This window comes from Telmatherina bonti (genome assembly GCF_933228915.1).
Source record: "Telmatherina bonti genome assembly, chromosome: 16".
Taxonomy (NCBI): Eukaryota; Metazoa; Chordata; class Actinopteri; order Atheriniformes; family Telmatherinidae; genus Telmatherina; species Telmatherina bonti.
Genome location: NC_136614.1, coordinates 12,181,857 through 12,202,163, shown reverse-complemented (window position 1 = coordinate 12,202,163; position 20,307 = coordinate 12,181,857). Strand labels below are relative to the sequence as shown.

Below are 20,307 nucleotides of genomic sequence, written 5' to 3'. Positions count from 1 at the left end.
TAAGACTTCCCAAAACAAGTAAAAATACTCTTAAAACAAGAATTCTCTGGCATAAAATCTAAGTATTATCTTACCTTTAAAAAAAATCATCATATGTGTACTTAATTTAAGATTTTTAATCTTACTTAGATTTCACTTTTTGCGGTGTACCACATTATCACCACTTTAAGGCTTCTCGGCTAAAGCCATTTAATCTTTTGCTAAGTTATTCCAGAAATAAAGCTTGTTGAGGAGACAGCCAGAGAAACTAAACCTATGAGACTGAAACTGTGTCAGATGTTACAGAAACGAAGTTTTAACCAGGACAGTCTGTGTTCTTTTATGTTTAAATTATCATAACATGATAAACAGCTACACTGATGTCCACCTTGTTGGTATCAGGTCGGACCTTCTTTTGCTTCCAGAACTGCATTAGTTTGGCAGCTGTTTGTGTTTACAAGCGATTGAACCTAATAAAGTGGCCGGTCAGTGTATATCAAAGGCTTTGAGCTTTAATTCAGCCAGACAGATAAAAGAGGCAATTAAGGCCGCAAAGGCAAACCAGAGCTTTTACCTTGAACATGGAGTGTTGGCAACGTGTGAAAAGGACATTGTGACAAGAGTCAAAACTTTTAATCATTTTTGTGCATTTTTCTCCTCAGCTTGAGGTCCTGCTTTGTGCCATTTAAGAGAATTAGTGAATAAGCCATTTGTTCAGGTTCTATAAAGGCCAAACTGAAGTATTAATGTGGTTATTCTGCTTTCCAGTGCACTGTGTCTGAACGAGCTGATGTCTGCACTGTTTAAAGCCGTCGCGACCACTTAGAGATGCAAAAGAAAACACTTTAAAGGAATTATTTACACACTTTCATCAACATGAGGAATCCCTTTATGTCTTCAAGCATTCCAACACTAAACACTTGAAAATGTCAAAGATGCTTGTTGAATAATTATAACTGGCAACGCTGAAAAATGTAAAACAGAATCCAGACAATGGACAGCAGAGAGCTTCGTAGGTTTGAACTCAAAAATTGAATTCAGCCTTGGTGCGACGCCCTTGAGGAGCCGGTAAGTGTGTCATTAGTATTGTTATTAATCTTGTTAGTCTCATCAAGCAAGCGAAGGCAGGGAAAAGTGAATACGCATTTTCTGCCTTTCTAAGCAGGCTGGGCATGACTCTGTGAATACTGTATTTATTTATTTATTTTACAAATATTTTTGTTTAAAGGGTTTTTTTTTTTTATTATTATTAAAAAAGTAAATATAAGTACGGCTTGTTCCACTTAATAATTCAGCTGAAATTTATATTATAAATTTATATTTATGCTGAAATAATATTGAAATAATATTTTGAGTTTCTGAATAAATATGTTTAGATCTGGCCCTGTGATGGACTGGCGAGCTGTCCAGGGTGTACCCCGCCTTGCGCCCAAAGACTGCTGGGATAGGCTCCAGCTTCCCAGTGACCCTTCATCGGATTAAGCAGCTAGGCTAATGAATGAATGTTTAGATGTGTGAATAAAGTTTATTTAATAATTTTCAACAGACAGGACCTTAAATTTTACATTGTCTGCACCACAGGGATCAAAACTACACGACTGAACTATGACATCCCTTAATGAAGGATAAGCTCACCTGTTTTTCCTTCAGATGTTTCTTTTCTTCACTTCCTCCATCAGCGGTCCCTTTTTTTTTTTTTTTTTTGCCAACTCTTGTTTAACCCTTTAAGGCCAGGCCCATTAAAAAACACTAATAACAAAAGTCAACAAATCTTTTTTTTTTTTTTTTTTTTTTTTTAAACAAAATATTAAGAAAACAGTCATTAACATTTTCTGCTTCCTGGTATCTATTGAAGGACAAAAGACAAGAATCAATTTGTGTTCAACACAATTTTTGAGCAAAGTTTTTACCCTCAAATGATACTACATGACTCAGAAACTGTGTGTATTGAACATGATACTTTATGGTGTGATATGGTTAAAATGGCCTGAAGTCCAGCAGCCATAAGCAAAACGCAGTGATCATGTGATTCTCCAGACTGGAGTACGGTTATCCAAACCTGCAGGGCAATGATGATTCAAGAAATGTGCACACTGAATGCCAGTGTGCTGCCAAAATAAGTGAAAAGTAGAAAGTGATGAGGTGTTACTTTTATCTTATCTTGCTTTTATGTCTTATAACTGGAACCAGTTATAGAGATGTGGACACTAACATTGACATCTAGTAGTGTCATAAAAGAAAAGTTATATTTTAACCCCGAATATCAACTAGCAAGAAAGAATCTTACAACCTAATCTTCACAACATAAATTAGGTTGAAATGTGAACCTCTTTGTTCAAATTTATTGCACTTTTCAGATAATAAATGCAGTTTTAAAAGGAAATAAAATAGTCCTAAATGTTTGAATCATCAGATTTTTGCTTGAGCTTTAAAACAAACAAAACACAGATCTTCAGAGTTTTACCCGTAAAAATACACAGAAAAAATACATAAAAATACTCAATCTTGTTGCTTGAAGCTATGTTTTATAAATTTAAGCAAGTTTTCCAGGTATTCACCTGTAGCTCCAACGTCTCTGAGTCTGAAACAGGTAACTCTTTTTAACGTACAAGTACAAGTGCTGCGGAGATGCTGAAGAGCTCCGACTTAAAATACAAAACAATCAAACATGTTGATGCTCACTGCTAAAGAAACACTCACTGGAGAAATCCAAATAACTTCTTTTAATAAAACCTTGATATTTGACCACAGATTTTATGTGATTGTAGAAATATTACTTCGATAAAAGGACCAAAGGAAAGATTTTAATAAAAAAATAAAAAATAAAAATTTTTTTTTTTAAAAACCTGCTCTCTTAAAACTCTAATTAATCTAAAAATGTGCTTTTTGTGTCCTACAGATAAATGTGTCATTAACAATGCCGTGATGCCCCAAGTTATAATGAAAGAAGTGCTTTTTAATTTTTTTTTTTTTTTTTTTTTTAAATCTAAAAATGAATTTTGAACAGTAACTTGAAAGATAGTTATGTGAAAAAGAAAGTTTCTTTCTAAGCTTTTATTTATCAGGACATAATACAACATCACCAGATCTTACAATGAGATAAAAACAACTTCAGATGAACATTCCTATTGAAAAATAAAGAAAACTGGAGAGGAGTTCCTCTGTAAAAGCAGACATTTTACCAGTCTGCTGGGTTGAAGTATGCAGGTGTGTGTTCGCGTCAAGGAGGAAAGACATCAGCAATCTTTGAAGCATCGTAAGGTCATTTTAAAACTATCATTGTCCATCATTTAACAGTGAGACGGATTCACTAGAGATCAAATTTAATATCTGCTGCAGAGATTTTTACTCGTTATCTGTCTGGATTCTCTCTGTTCAGCATCACTCAGTAACAAAACGTCTTTTCATGTGATGAAGAGTTTTAAACGTGTCAAATGTTGGATCTGAAGACTGAGAATACAGTCGTTGTGTCTTCATCCCTTTTCATTAAAGAGTTAAATTTACAACATGCGTTCAAATAACTGGAGACTTGAAAAAGGAACAATGACTAAAAGTTTTCTCAATTATAATTTAGTGATATAAACCGCCTTTTTTTTTTTTTTTTTTTTTTTTGGTTAAAATTGAGTTGAAGAAAAACAGATGAAATTGGTCCTGGAGAAATTAGAGACTTTTCTGTTGAACAGTGGGACAAAATACCTGTCAACAGGTGCAGAAGTCTGACTGAGAGGAACAGAAAACACCTGACTGGAGCGGAAACATTAAAGGATTGTTCAACTAAATATTAGTTTATAAATGATGTAACATAATTTATCATATTTGTTTCCTTTTTAAAAAAAAAATAAAAATACTGTGATTGAACCAGAATTAGAAAATAATGTATTGATTTTCATCTTTTTTTTTTTTTTTATTATTTAATATTACTTTAGTCAATTTCTGCTTATATCACAAGGAGATGTTTTATTTTTTCCTTCTTTAATGGGGGGTGTTGGAATAAATTCCCAAGGTGAGTTTTACCTTTTCAAAGTGGACACATCAGACCTTTTTAGTTGTTTCATCGAACAGTGCATGGATTAGAGTGTCCTAAGTGGTTCCTCAAGGTCCACTGTCCTGCAGGTTTCCCTGTTCCAACACATCTGGTTAACAATAAATGGATCTAAAAGCCAATGAAATTCTGCACAATGTCTTAATAATTTTATTCAGGTGTGTTGGAGCAGGAAAAAAAAAAAACCTACAGGATTGTGGCCTATGAGGACCACAATCTGACATGGACCCTGCTGGGTCTGACATATTTAGTTGCATCATTACCTGCTGCACTGGTGACTCCTACAGGTGGATTATAAGGTCTGTAAAGACGGGGAGGAGGTGCATCATTCTGCGTTCTTGTTCTACATTCATAACAATGACTAGTAAATATGATAATAATAACGATAACAAGGACTAAATTATAATAAATAAATGACCTCATATTAATCTGGCAGTTAAACATATGGATCCGAGTCATGTACTAGCCTGACAAGAAAAACTAATTTTGTATATGTAGTTTTTCATTCTGTAATTTCCTGAACTGCTTATTTCAGGGTTGCGGGGAAGTTGGAGCCCATCCCACCACTTAGCAGGCAAGAGGCAGGGTACACTTTGGACAGGTCACCATATATATTTATTTTTTAACCATTTTTTTTTTAGCTTGTTGAACAGAGTATTTGAGGCTTTAAATGCAAAAAACATAAACATGATTATATATTTTTTATTACATTCAAGAAGCTTTTGCTGTGCAGACCTGATCCACAAACAAAATTGAAAGAAGTAAATTGATTTTTAGATCTTAATGTGCCGTTTAACCTCAACTTTGCAGCACTAAAAGGTGTTTTACAGCTTTCTCTCTCTTTAACTCCTCCTTAAGTTTCTTTTTCATTCATTTATACTTGAAACTACGTTTAAATGTACACAATAGTTTTGGATCAGCTTGTTTCAGGCCAATGTGACATGTTTTGTTTCTTGCATTCATTCTTTCTGCCTCTGGTTAATGACTGAGACATTAATGAGTAAAACGTGCTTTGCTTATGATGGCAGGTTAAAACGCCTCCAGTGGAAGATAACTGCAGCAGGATTTTCTACATAAACAAAGCAGGCTGCAATAAGAAACTACAGGTGAGATTAAAGTTCATAGCTGGAAGACAGTGTCGGAGTAATGCTGACACCTGGTGGCGAATGAGTGGTATTACATGGGAAGCTAAACCGTAAACAAATTAGATATTAAAATTCTTCTTGATCCCATAAAGAGAAAAGTATATTTTAAAAAAAAATAGAAGAATCAAAGATAGAAGGTTTTGGGTTTTGAGACAGCCATGAACAGTATTTGTAAAGTAAAAGTGTCCTCATTTGTCTTTTATAAGGCAGAATACATGGATGAGTTAAAGTGTTGCATTCGGGTGACGTGGGACTTCATTACTGTGCATGATCAGGTTCACCAGTACTGATTTTAAATAAAGTGTTCATCAGAGTTGTTCATGTTGGATATAACAACAGGAAACAGGAACAGGGATGAGGGTGATATAATAGATGCTTTGTTGTAGTAGAAGCTCCAACAGATGCTGAAATGCACATGGATGCAGGAAGAATAACCCAAATGTATAATTTAAAAAAAAAAGAAAACTGTAATAAAATAGAAACCTTTAAAAAAAAAAAAAAAAAAAAACAGATTTTGAGGAAAATGTCTTTTTTTTTTTTTTTAAACACAGGAATTTTCCTTTTCTTTTATTGTGTTATTTCTGTAGGTCTTTGTTGTTTCAATATTTAATTAAATAATAATAATGTATTAATTAATATACTACATATAAAATTTAAATTATATTTTAAAAGAAATTTAATTAATTTTAGTATGTTTTTGTTTGTGTTTTTTCACAAAGTTTTTTTTTTGTCATTTAATATGGCCTCTTTGGATATTTTTTTCTGAAATTTTGTTTTGTCTGTTATTTTTCCTTTTTATGTTAATTTATTTTGTGTTTTTTTGATAGTTTTATTGTGAGTTTTTCAGCATCGTAGGATTTCATAATTTTGTTTGAGGGATATTTTCTTTTTCTGTTTTATTTTAGTCATTTTAAGATTTTTTGAAAAGGCTATTAAAAGTTTTCATGAATTGCCAAATTATAGCACCAAATGTGTCAAATAAATTGGAAATCCCATTACTTTATTATGACAAAAAGTTACCCAACAATTTAATGATAATTAGAATTTACTTTTCATTTTATTAATTTACATCATAGAAAAGATTTATATTTCTTTGGAAATATCTCTTTTTTTTCAAGATTAAATACCAACTTCTTCCCACATTTTCCTCTTTTTAAGATTTGCTTCAATTTCTTGTTTCAGATCTCTTAAAATCAAAGCCGTTTGATGCTCTGACGGGTCGGTTTCAGTCATGAAAACTGCAGTGATGTTGCAGCTAAAAGCTGCTTCTTTATGTGTGATAGTGACAGTTTTACCTGCAAAGCAGTGTGACACTAAAACCACCTGAGACAAACACACACACACACACACACACACACACACACACACACACACACACACACACACACACACACACACACACACACACACAAAAAGCTTTAATGCAAAGTTCTGGTTAAACATTGGCCTAAAGTTTGCCTTCTGCCTTCTGTTGTTTTTACACTAAAGGTCTGGCAATTGTTGCAGGCATTATTGACTTAGTAATTAAAGTATTTTAACGTGGGGATTCTGTAATCATTACATCTGCCGCCATCTGTTCCTGCGCTGCTGCACGAGCACCTGAAATGGATTTTTCCCCCTGAGTAGATAACGTATAAAAACCAATCAAGACGGGAGGAGAGCCACGTCACCACCATTCACTAAACCTGCGTCAAGCTGACATGCATTGATCTTTTCACAATATAACAGGGTTTTTTTTTTTACATTTTAAACTACTTTATGATTATTCAGGTTCGTCCTGAATATAAATATGTTCTTTTATGTCATTCTCATTTATTGGCACATTATACTTACTACTTTAATGTTGTTTTGAATTTAATTTAATTAAATTTAATTTAATTAAAAAATATATAAGAGTAATAATTATAAAGTGTAATAAATTAATTAAAAAAAATTTTTTTTTTTTTTTTTTTTGGGGGGGGGGGATATCAAATCATTCATCATAGCCAGACATCTGTAACTGTATGGGTTTGCTTAATATTGCAAAAAGAGAATAAATGTATTTGATTTGTACAGAGTTTTTTCCAGTTTCATCCCATAATAATGTCGTCACCTAATAATGTCCTTATTATGAAGGAAAATTACTACATAAAAAAGTAGTAAGACAGTTGTCAGATTTAATAAAGTTCTTTGAGAATATGCATCATGTTGTGTAAATAGATATCCTGGATTTGAGACATGTCTTTTTTCTAATTATGTAATTTTGTTTGGATTTTTTTATATGTGAGGATACACTTTCTGAAAAATCCCTGAACCGTCTCTTGATTTGCTCGTTGCTGTCAGGAGTTTTTTTTGTCTTGTTTTACGCTCAGATCTCGACACAATAAGCAGTCTGGCCTTCAACAGTTTGACTAAACTGGACATGTGAAGGAAAAATCTGCATCTTTTTATTGCCATCTTTTTCTCTTTAATAAAATAAAGGTTAAATTATGATTTCATACAAAAAGAGTCCATAAATCCATGAAAAATAAAATGTTTGGAATCAAGAAAGCAGAACATTCCTACATAACTATCATAATGTACTTTTTGCCTTCTGTTAGTTGGAGCGTTCTGCTCGTTTTTATCCTGTTAAATTAATCTATCTGTGCAAAAACAAATACCTGCTTTCTGGGATGCATTTTATGAAGTTTCAGTCATTAAATTCATTAATATTTGTCAAATAAAATGCATTACATCCTTTTTTGTGTAATAATGTACTTTTTCTTTTTTTTTTTTTTTTTTTTTTTATCTGAGCACTTTTTTCTGCTTCTTCTAGCCTGACTTCCTACTTGCCGCTGCTACTACTGTGTACTGGATAAATAAAGTAATATGTCACACATCCACTTCCTGCACCGACACCTAAACACAACGTAGAAATACCAAGTTGGATCAGATGAAATAATGTTTGGTTGTTATAAAAATGTGGCAGCAAACAGAAAATCCTCAACTTCTGCATAAAACTGTATTATTTTAGGTAAGTGATGAAATGATGAATATGAATATTGATCCCCTGACTGATAAACTTAAATGCTGCTTTGTAGAACAGTGAAAAACATTTTAAAGCTGAGGATGAATCCTAAACGTAGCGTTCACCCAGCAGCCGTCATTTCACCTTCTTCAGTCTTCTGGTTTTATTACGATCCATCTGCTCCTGAAGAGGCATCGTTGTGCGCAGACCACCATTAGTAGCTGACATGCAGGCATCCTCCGCTGCTCCTGTTGATTCTGTAACATTTAAGTAAACACTTTTATCTGAGTCATATCTGCCTCCATCATCCCACAGAAATAAAACCAACAATTACAAATAAAACGGCTCCATCTTTGATCCTCAGGCTTCCATACATGCAGTCTTCTCCGCCATTAACGGGGGTGTGTGTTCAGCGTGGCTTTGGAAGAGATAAGAGTTCATGACGGACTCAGGCTGCAGCAGGAGGACAAAAGCACAGTTCCCTGTCTGAATCTGCTCGCTGCATTTGACAAGAAAGAGCAAACTGGAAGTAATAAATGTGGACACGACAACTTCAGCTATGACTGGAGACTGCTGATGATTTTAGTCACACAGACCACTGAACAGCACCAATCTAATGGCATGCTCTGCCTCTGCATGATAGAATGCCAATTATTTTACAAATATATGACGACACAGTGACTCCATCTGTCTTACACTGCCTACAGCAGTTGCAATCATTTTTCGTAAACAACCTGAGCTCCATCATCTGAAAAACAGCAGGCTACATCCAGCTAAACAACCTAAAACTGCACACTTGTCCTTTGACAATCTAATTTCTCTGTTTTCTTTGGAAAATTTTGTTGAAAGTGAATCATTTTAAAGGTGGCCGAGCTCTTCTTCACTACTGAGGTTTTCCATGTCGTTAAAGCTGGACGTGAAGAGGTCCATTATTACATAATGATACTAACACACTGCAGCGTGTTTAAGTCCTGAAACTGGCGTACAAACATGCGCACACACACACACACACACACACACACACACACACACACACAGTAGCTGAAAAGTTTCCTCTTCAGTGGAAATGTTGCTTCTGATTTGATTTTCATTGTGTTTTGTACTCTGTAGCATCGTTAGCGTGTGATGAGTAGCTTTCCACTGGACAACGTTTGGTTCAGGACTCCAGTGATTGCATATATGGTCCAACTAAAACCAGAATTTTAAAACCAAATCAAACCAAATCTAATTTTTTAAACCAATCCACAAAATGGTCGGTGATGTAACCAAAGATTTAACAAATTAAACTTTTAATTTGTGTTTTTAATGACTGATTAACTTACAAAGACTAATGAAGTGTGGCAGACTTTCTCCATGTGGTGTCCCTTAATGGATTCTGCCTCTTCTCTGAGCTCTTTCCAGCCAGTAAAAATCACTCTGATGTCGACTCTCATCGTCATCTTTTAAAAAGGAAAAGAACATATATAATAATATAATATATAGAATATATACATAATATAATTATGATTATATATTATTTTATAAATATTTTATAAAATACATTTAAATTATTTATAAATTATGATAAATTCTAAATATCCCCAATTAACAAAAAAAAGTATCATTGCATATTTCTGTAGAGATCAAATAGTGTATTTATAAAAAAACTTTTTTTTTATTAATTCATGCATGAAAGTGTTAAAAGTCGGAAATGTATGTAATTTTGTTTATATATCAATCTGCACTTAAAAAGGAGAGAGAAAAAAACTGCTTGTACACTTATGTAGACTTGACGACGATCACTCCATCCTGACTGATGGAGTCAGGATTAGTTATTAAATCAGTTCTTCCTTTTCACATTCCCAACACCTCCGAAAAAATTCCAATAAAATCTGTCGAGAACTTCTTGATTTATCCTGAACACAAACAGATAAACGTCGGTAAAAACATAACCTCCTTGGCAGAGGTAATTAAAAAAGCCTCGGATCCCACAAGGAGCAAAACCAGAGGGGGAGGAGCCAAGACAGGCCGCCACTTTCACATCTTGCTAGCTCTCCAACATTACCGACCCCAGCTTCAAGTCCAGTCCTGGAGATCTGCTATCCTGGTACTTTTAGATGCAGGATAACACACCTCCAGCACACCAGGCCTCAGCAGAGCTGGATGACATGTGGATGAAAGAATCGAGTCATTTGATTCAGATGTGTTGGATATATGTTGCATCTAAAAGTTGCAGGATTGTAGATCTTGCAGGCTGGACTCGGGCGCCCCTGCTGTAGGTAGACGGCACAATGTGGCCAGAATAAGACTTAAGTCATGTGTGTCCAAAGTTATTTCCTGATGGACATCATTCTGCAGGTTGGATGTTTCAGATTACATGCTTGTTGAGGAAAACCCGGTGTGCTGCAGGGCAACATCTAAAATTCACAGGACTGAAGCTAACTTAACATTTGCTCCTATGTTTGCACTAAAATCTGAGCTCCTTACATCAGCAGGAAAAACAAAATATAAAGATGCATTTGTCTTGTTGTCAAATAACTGTTGTAAATAAATCAGCAACACAGCTGAAGGAGAGTTTGTTATTTTTCCCTTTTTTGTCCTCTTGTTGTTAATTAGCAGCCAGTCCTGCAGTTTGCTGTTATTCCCAATAAATGAGTCTTTTCAGGAGATAACTAGTTATCAAGAGAAGGTTTATTTGTTATGATGAGATCGAGGTGGAATGGAAACAGCGGTTAGCGCCTGATTCATCCAACAATTGTCAGACCAGTTCCCAACTGGTCAGGATCTGTAGCCATAAGTCTGCTACTCTGTTTATCTCCTGGTGATGGTTTTCCCAAACTTTACCAAAGAAATTCTTTTTTAAATACCATTTTTCTTCCAAATAATTAAACCAAATCTTGTGATAATTACAAATTATTTTAAACCAGCCCTAATCTCTAGATAACTGCACAGATTGTGTTTTTTAAGTGTAAATGTGTTTCATTTCTGTAAATCAGACGTAGAAATAAATAAATAAACTTTGAGTGGGAATGAAAAGATGCAACATATTTGTAAAATCGACCTCCTGTGGTTTTAATCTGATGACGAAAACTGTGAAAACCATTAACTCGAAAAATGAAAATCATAATTAAAATCCTTTAATTAGTTCGTCAAACTTCCCAAATACTTCGTTAATATTCAAGCTTCGTCTTTCAAAATACTATTCATGATGATATACTGATACAAGCAACATGCGGCTTTGATGCAGCGCGTTGAAGCACATGCGCAGCCATGTTCCCGGTACGACCTGATGGTGACCGAGCTCCAGCAGTTTAATCCGTCACTGCACTCCGCCTGCACCCATAAACACCGTGTTGATGGGCGGCAGCGAGGACACCAGGTCCGGTACCTCTGAGGACGTTGTGGCGCGCTGCTGAGACAACACAGTGTCCTGTGAAGTGAACGGAGAAGGAAGTCCGAACATGCAGGGAACGGATTCTGACGAGGGGAGGGAATGATCTGAGGAGGAAAAACACATGGAAACGGCTCAGACTCAACCAATCCTTACATTCCTTCCGGTTTGTGGCGTCTTGATGTTAAATTGCATTTCTTTGAACAGCAGTTCCACACATATAAAGACTGCTTACAACTTCTTCCCAAGTTTATTTAATCCTTTTTTCTGGCTCAATTTTCCTCCACATTTTATTCTCTGACTATAAATTGATTTAAAGGGGGAGTATGTAAGATTTTCAATATTTAAAAAAAAATAAAATAAAATAACTAAAATCATAATTAGATAGTTTTTTGAACATGTAGGTTCCAGTCTGTACATATTTGATGCATTATTAAATTACAAGTTTAATAAATGACAAATGACAAAAAGCACTTTTCTTTTACTGGTAGGCAAACATTTAAGAAGGGTCTTTGTCATTAAATAAAACTTGTAATTTAATAACACATCAAATATGGACAGACTGGAACCTACATGTTTAAAAAAACTATCTAATTATGATTGTAGTTATTTTATTAGTTTGTTTGTTTGGTTTTTTTTTTTTTAATATTGAAAATCTTACATACTCCATCTTTAAGTCCTTTCAAGTGAAACTTTTCCAAACTAAAGTTATTAAAAACAGTTTTCTCCTTCTTTCTGCACGCAGCAACACAACTCTCCCGTCCGGTCTGCTTTCTTTCCACCCTCTCCCATCATCTCCTCCCCATCTCAGCGCTGACCTGCTCCGGTTTCCGCCTCGCTGTAAAAGCCTCCTGCGGTTTTCCTTCCCGGTTCGTCCAGGATGTTTAGCGGGTCGTGGACTTCGGAGAACATCGGAGGGAAGTGGCGCAGACTGCTGACGCTGCTGATGACCGACACGTGCTGGTCAACCAGGGACGTCAAGCGCTGGTTGTCCAAGTAACTGCTGTTCCCATAGTAACCTGGTGCAGAAAGACGAGTTAGTTTCATCTAATATGGTGAAGAAATAACACATCTACACCACTCAGCCACAACAGCGATAACTAGTAAATATCAATAGTAAAAAAATGACCTTTTTTTACTTGTCGGCAACAAGGATCAGTACAACACACATAAGATGCAGTTTGCAGAGTAAAGTATCTTTCAGTTCAGAGGTTTTACAGGTTGAAAGGTATAAATCACAGGTGTCAAAGTCCAGTCCTGGAGGACCGGCAGGTTTCTGGTCTCCCTGCTCCAACACACCTGACTCACATTAATACACAGGTTGACAAGAAGCTGCTGGATCCGTTTGATTTGAATCAGATTTGTTGGTGCGGGGAAGCATCAAAAACCAGCTGGACACCGGCCCTCGAGGACTGGAGTTTGATTCCCATGGTAGAAATAATTATTAATCAATCGCTGCTGAGCGTTGCTATAAAAGCTGACAGTTCTTACCGCTGTGTCCCGTCACAGAGTAGGTCTGTCCCTGACACCCACTACCAGCGAGGTTCAGTCCAGCCCCCACAAAGCCAAAACCCTCTGCAGAGTCCAGAATCTGGGCTGCCGTCTGTGGGTCCATCACCTGCTCAGCCTGAGCTGGGTCTGAACTGGGAGCATAGCTGGGTGTCGGCCGCACTGTGGAGCCGTAAGGAGTCAGGGGGCAGCTAGCGCTGCTGGATGAGTGATGTACCGACGCAGGATGAGGATTGTAGAACACGTCTTTGGTCACATGTTGGTCACTGATGGCAGGGTACCGAGAGAGGTGGCAGGTCTGGGACTGAACTGGAGTCAGACACTGATTCTGGGTCTGAGACCTGCAACAACAACATGGACATGATGTTCAGACAACCTGTTTGTTACATTCTGCCACCATAATTCTCCTTTTCTCCGCAGGTCTTCCTGAATAAGTGCAGTTGTACATGTTGATCTGTCTTTCCTGTCGTCTCCACCCCAACCAGTCGAGGCAGATGGCTGCCCTCCCTGAGCCGGGTTCTGCTGGAGGTTTTCTTCCTGTTAAAGGGGAGTTTTTTCCTTCCCACTGTCGCTCATGCTCCGGATGGGGGATTGGATCGAAGTCATGACTCGATGCAATCAGTTGGTTTCTATTATAGGATATGTATGAATTGGCTTGAAATGATGTGTCTGTAAAGTTCCCTGTGACAACATTGTTGTGAAGTGGCGCTGTACAAATAAAGTTGAATCAGATGTCTACAGACCTGAAGTAGAAAAATCCGACCGTGTTAAAGGTGTACTCATGATAACGTACGAATAAAGAAGCTGACCTGAGAGGAGTCTGGTAGTTTGGAGCTGAGGAGCAGCTGGCTGGAGGGAAATAGCTGGAGCTGGTCTGAGGTGAGCAGTGGTACAGGCTGTCTGGGTATGAGGGGCAGGGGGTCATTACACTGAAAGAGGAGAGGCAGGAGGATGAAGAGGAAGAGGAGCAGGTAGAGGTACAAGAAGATGAAGATGTCAGAGGCCTCCCCGCCATGGGGCCCTGGTTGATGACAGAGCCTCGGTGAACCAGTGCAGCTGGAGAGATGGGAGGTGTCATGAGGGGGGCGCTGACCTGAGAAAAGTCCATCTGACCACCTGAATGTGGGTGAAAGGTGAGGAAGAGAAGACAGGGTTAACAGAAGAAAACAGAACAGGGTTAAAATGTTGTGCCTCAACTATTCAGCCATTTACAGGCTGAATATACTTTTATATTTGGCCTCAAAAGAAGCGAAACACCAGGATGAGTTGTGATCAGAGTGATGCCAGATAGAAAAAATCCTCAGTCACTTTAACATTTTCTGTGTATTCCTCCCAAGGAGGAAAGTTTCAGAGGTGACAATCACACATCGCTAGTTACTTCTTCATATAAAAACAGTTTTAATCATTAATTGTTACATTTAAATGAGTAAATTAGCGTCTGCCTCATAAATACACACTGAACTAGAAAAGCACTCGGAGAGCGCCGACCTCCGCCAAGCATATTGTGATTAACACCCAACATAACTTTAAAGTGATCCAGAATCCAGGATCTCTTCCGGGTCTCCACCAAAATGTAATCATTTGTTCATTGTGAGACCCCCAACATATCCTGAAAATTTCATCAAAATCCATCCAGAACTTTTTGAGTAATGTCGCTAACAGACAACCAAACAAACTCGGACGAAAACACAACGTCCTTGGTGGAGGTAATTAAAAGACCAAGTAAACAAAGTCCGCAGAAATACATAAACAAAAATATTGGACCCTCGTGTCGACTCAGCGGCATGGAAACAAACAAACAGCACCTCTACTGAAAGCACACATCCCACAGATTCCAGTCATACCAGTTGAATGTCGATATGACCAAGATTCACTCAACCAGAGTCAAAAGAAGGCTGAATTTATGCATCACGTTCAAAAAACATCATTACATATTCTGTCTTACCTTTGCTGTTTTGCCTCCAAAACTTTAATCCACCGACATAAAACTTCATTCAGTAAAGTGATTATGTTTCCCACTATGCTTCGGGAGTAGCTAGGCAGACATAATCACAATTTTCCGCCCGGTAACATCAGTTTGATTGGACGACAACAGGTGTCAGTCATTCAGGGTCACAAACATTTCCTGCTTTTGTCGGTGCCGATTGGTCACATTTATGTAATGTTGTTCATTTCTTATATTTCGTAAGCTTCTTCTCCCGGCTCCCCTCATCCCCCTCCACCAGTGCATACCTGATAGCTACACCCTGCATATAAACAGCGAGTTAGGATGAAAATACAAAGTAGTGAAGAAGAAACTCGGAAGGCAAACATGGCTGAGAAAATGCAGGAAGGATTTCCCGACCCGGCTCAGTTTATTTGCCTCCTCCCGCTAAACAGCCGAGAAAGAGAGAATTGTTGGTGAAAAAAGCTGCGAACTAGAAAAGCCTTGGTTCACTCAAGGAGCAAAACCAGATGGGGAGGAGCCAAGACAGGGCGCCACTTTCACGTCTTGCTAGCTCCCCAACATTACCTACCTCAGCTTTAATTGTTACAGTAAAATATCACGGCATCTAACCCAAAAACTTTCAAAAAGGGAACCAGCATAAAACTATTAGGTGGCCATTTCAACCAGCAGTTGCTCCACCTGCTGCAGTTCTCCAGATCAAGGATCCCCAATGCTAGTCCTCGAGGACCTGTGTCCAAGGCCGGATTATCCAATGAGCATTATGGGCATGGGCGCATGTGGGGCCCACATCGGGCAAATACCTGTTTTGGATATGAAACAAAATGTACGTAAAAGCCAGATAGTTACACCACAGCGTCTAGTGGATTGTAATTGGTACCAGTGGCTGAAAGATTTTAGAAATGCTCTTTCACAGTGTGTCATTCACATTTTTCACAATATTATGGTGTCCCAGGGGCCTGTGCACTTTTAATCAGGCCCTGCCGGTGTCCTGCCGGTTTTCCAAGTGTCCCCGCTACAACACACCTGATTCAAATCATTGTGTATTTAGCAGAAATGTGCAGAGCTTATCTGAGTCTGAGTCAGGTGTGTCCCAGCAGGAATACCTGTAATACCTGCAGGACACCGATCTTCGAGGACCAGGGTTGGGGATCCATGTTCCTGATCAACCACTTTGGCTGAGCACTGGTTGAGCAAAGCTTCTCCAGCTTGTCAGCACGCCAGAAAAGCCACCGGCTGGCCATGGTCTTTTGGCCCGCACCTGGTCAAACGTAGCTGCTGAAGGAAGTTTTAAACTGAGCAGAAAGCGACTTGCAAGCTTAGACATGGCATCAAGCGTGAGACCACGAGGCAAATCTTCCTTTATTGATCCTTTGAGCTCATTTTAATTGACATGCAGTTTAACTGTGAGTAAATACCAATAACTGTGCAAAAGGTTGTGACTTGAAATAAGCTGAGAGTGTTTTAAAGTGTAAAATATATTTGAGCTGCTTTAAACGTATTGCCACACCATTCGATTACCCGGAAGTCCCGCAGTGTGTAACGGGTGAGAAGGAATGTGAAGATGTGAGCAGAGGAGAAATGCGCAGATTAACTTGTTGCATCCAGAAACTAAAAGTTATTTTTTATTCATGCACCATTTTGACCACATAATTTGCCATCTGAACAAAGCAGCTCAGCCATTCTGTTGTTTTAGATGTGCTGAAGAATCCATGTTGTATGGTGAGATCGGACATTTAAAAGTAGTTTTTTTTCTTACCTGAGACCGTGAACCCAGAAGAGTCGGTCCCCGGGTAGAGAACAGGTTTTGCATTGTGACTCTGGTGCTGATTGGTGGACAGAGACATGTAGGTGTGTTCTCCCATCGATTCGTTCTTCACAGATTGGTCAGTGGGAGCAGAGGATTTGTTGCGATTGGCTAGGAAGCAGGAACTGGACGAGGCCATGAACGCAGCTTTGCTGGCATCTGAAGGTGAGGACAAGCAATATCACAACCCCTAAAGTTTCTCTATAAAATAACTTTGATGATGCACATTTATTCTTCTATCATGATTCATTTTATAGTTTGAAGCAATGCATCCTCAGGAAACTGTCTTCAACGTGACCTACTGACATGCACATGTGCTTCAATGTCATTTAAACTCTCAGTGTTTCATGAAGTCATGTGAAAAAGAATGAACTTCCTTTCCCTTTTTCTCTCTTTTATATTAAGACATAAAAAGAAAATAACCTGGTCTTCACCAGGTCTTAAAATGAGGCTCATGCAGTAAACAACTTCAGGTGTAGACGTAAAATCCAGGGTTCAAGGGTTTGCAGAACCACTGAGGACGTTCACACCAGTGTTTCTGATTAGAATCAGAGTCCATTTGCTCGGAAAGTTGGCTTCATTTGGGGAAACGTGTCGTTGGGGATCAAAGACGTGGACTCAGTCCGCCTACAAATGCAGGTCTTGGTCCGTTTCAAGCAGCCCACATACAGGAAGCGGACTATAAAACAAAGTGAATGGTGGGTTCAGTGCACAATCTTCACCCACATTGATGGTAAACACAACCAAAACATACGCACGTGGGATGATAGACGGTTCTGGACGGGAGAAATAACTAACAGGGGAAACCTGGAAGAATCTGGTCAAAGTTCTGATAGAACTCTGATCAACCAGACCACTCAGGTCTGGTGCTGCTGCATCTGTTTTTGCCTCTGGTGGGCAGTGAGACACTTGTTTTTTAAAGGTCAGATTCAAATCAGTAGTGCAGCGTGAACGCAGTCTCGGTCCTGAGTAAATCCCCCCCCCCCAACTGAGCCGAGTCCCCTATCAGACCAAGTCCAACGGTCTATCCTCATGTCAATACACCGTCAGTCTCACCTAATTATCTATAGACCAGCATCTCAGACCTTTAGGGTTTTACAGCATTTGTTTCCTCACAGCTCTCTTCGGTTCCCACATTTCACTCAGTTTGGGGTCCAGACTTTGACTGGATCTCTGCAACACTTTGTTGTAGATTTATTGCTGCGTTTGGGATCTTTATCCTGTTGCATGATGCCATTTCAGCCAATCTATCCCTGTTGGTATGCAGGGGGGTTCATGGCTGACCCAGTGACTACGTGGTGTCCAAGTCCTGGGACTGCAGGACAAGCCCATATCATCGCCATCCTTCCTCCACCACCGTGCTTGACGTTATGAGGAATTTGCAAACAGATGTGATCAAACATTCAATCTCATGTGTCCAAATAACAATGCAAACCTGAACTGTGCTGCCATGTTGTTGTAGACAGAAGAGAATTTCTCCTGAAACACTTCCTAACAAGTCATGTTTGTTCAGGCTTTTCCTTATTTTACTCACCTGAATTTTTAACAAACAACAACGTAGGTCTGTTTTAACATAGAATTATGAACACTAGATAGTTTAAAATAACTTTATAACCCATCTGAGAATGGTTGACAGCAACAGTTGCTCCTCTGTGGTCATTGCTGATGTCTTTCCTCCTTGGCACACTGTCCAACCTTCTTTTATGGAGGAGCTTATATTTGTTGATGATCAGCTAATTAGATGCATTAGATCAATTGCGTCTGCGTGCTACTTATCTTAATCCCAATATTAGCAGGAGCAGGGGATTTTTTTCACACAGAGCTTCTTTATTTTACCTAAGTTGAATCAAATCTAATTTATTCAATAAAAATCCAATTATGAAACCTCGTACACAGAAGCATCAAAGCTTAGAAGTGATGGATTCCACACTTTCTTTTTCACATGAACATACATGCTCGCCTTGTGAATAAACATGCTCTGCATTTCGACATTCTTTGTGCAATCTGATGGAGCTCGATGAGTTTTCCATCAGTTGTGATCATAGACGGTAAATAAAAGATGGGCGGAGCCTCTGTGACGTCACCCGTAGGTTTCTGAAGCGCTGAACTGAAGCTCGGTGAGCGGTTCCCACCATCGCCATCCTGGCAGGGGCATGCGTGTCGTCTCGCCCGGAAAATACAAATATTGGCAAGGAGGTGGAGCTGAGAGGGGGGCTGTGAGTGTCATAGTGGATGATTGACATCGAGCGAACTCCGATCTTTCTGTAGCTAAGACCTAACCAAGCTAACCTGGAGATAACAGGAGCTAACCAGCTAACAAAGATAAGCGGGTTAAAGCTAAGTCATATTGTTAACCGACTAAAAACCGCGGTTGTTCTCCGTTCTTCTTACTTGAAGCGGGAGATCGGGTACCTGTCAATCAAAAGGACACGCCCCTAAATATGCAGAATTTTTCAATTAAATTATTTTTAAATGGGCGAAAATGGATTTTTGAACCAGGTTGTAAACATGTTTATTTCTGCTGTGAAGTTGGTCTTTTTAACATGGGATTCTATGGGGATTTGCTCTGTTTTGCAGCCCCTAGTGGATGAAGGGGGAACTGCAGTTTTATGCACTTCTGTTTCGACTTCACTTTTCACCGCCAGAGGCTCCATACATCTTCCATATACGGTCTATGGTTGGGATGTTGTGATGCTCAGTACCTGCATTTTTCATGTATTTGTCCAGGAGGTTCTGCAGATCCTGGTCCTTGTCTCTGTTGAACTGAGTTTCAAGAGCCAACAGGATGTACTCATCCAACAGCATCCTGATCAAATGGAAAGAACCTGTAAACATGAAAAAAAAAAAAAAAGACAAGCTGTCACTGTAAAAACATCCAAAACTGCTTTAAAACCTGAATCAACCGATCTCGCATCTGATGGCTTTCTGTTTGACCTTTAGGACCAAGCTGGTCTTTGTTTGACCTGCAGGGCCACAGGTTTGTGTTTGAGCTTCAGAAGGACTTCACATCGAGCGGGACCCACTAAATGGTCAGTGTTTATTCACACACACACAGCCTGTGTGCATGTGTTTGAACAGAGGGCACACTAACCACAGATAAGATGCTATGTAATCAAGGCAAGTCTGGCCATTACAATTTATGATGCTATTGTAGCAATCTGCTTCAGGCTGGCTTGTGTCACATCTTTATTTCTGTGTGTGTGTGTGTGTGTGTGTGTGTGTGTGTGTGTGTGTGTGTGTGTGTGTGTGTGTGTGTGTGTGTGTGTGTGTGTGTGTGTGTGTGTGAAGGGAATCTGACAATACTAAGTACTATATTTATCCAAAAGCTTTGCAGTTTTTGGCCCAAATAAAATAAAAAGGTAAAATATAATATAAAGCACATAAAAACACTGTAACGAGGATGTAAATGTGTGTGTGTGTTTAAAAGCTTTAAAAGAATGTTCTGAAAAATGGTCTTTTCTTTATGGTCATGTTTTTATTATGTAGTTTGTGATGCTGTGACAGACCCCAAATCCTATTACTCC

The 20,307-nt window shown here is 38.5% G+C and overlaps 1 protein-coding gene across 1 annotated transcript in view; it reads right to left on the bottom strand.

Annotated features, from left to right (window-relative positions):
* Positions 1 to 11,450: 11,450 nt before the first annotated feature.
* Positions 11,451 to 20,307, bottom strand: part of rfx6 (regulatory factor X, 6) — a gene marked incomplete at both ends in the record, with an annotated part of 30,588 nt that continues 21,731 nt past the window's right edge. The window contains 6 exons of the mRNA XM_079255928.1: positions 11,451 to 11,629; positions 12,341 to 12,541; positions 13,014 to 13,372; positions 13,841 to 14,147; positions 16,736 to 16,942; positions 19,486 to 19,608. Coding sequence (XP_079112054.1) covers positions 11,451 to 11,629; positions 12,341 to 12,541; positions 13,014 to 13,372; positions 13,841 to 14,147; positions 16,736 to 16,942; positions 19,486 to 19,608 — 1,376 coding nt within the window. The remainder of the gene's footprint in view (positions 11,630 to 12,340; positions 12,542 to 13,013; positions 13,373 to 13,840; positions 14,148 to 16,735; positions 16,943 to 19,485; positions 19,609 to 20,307) is intronic.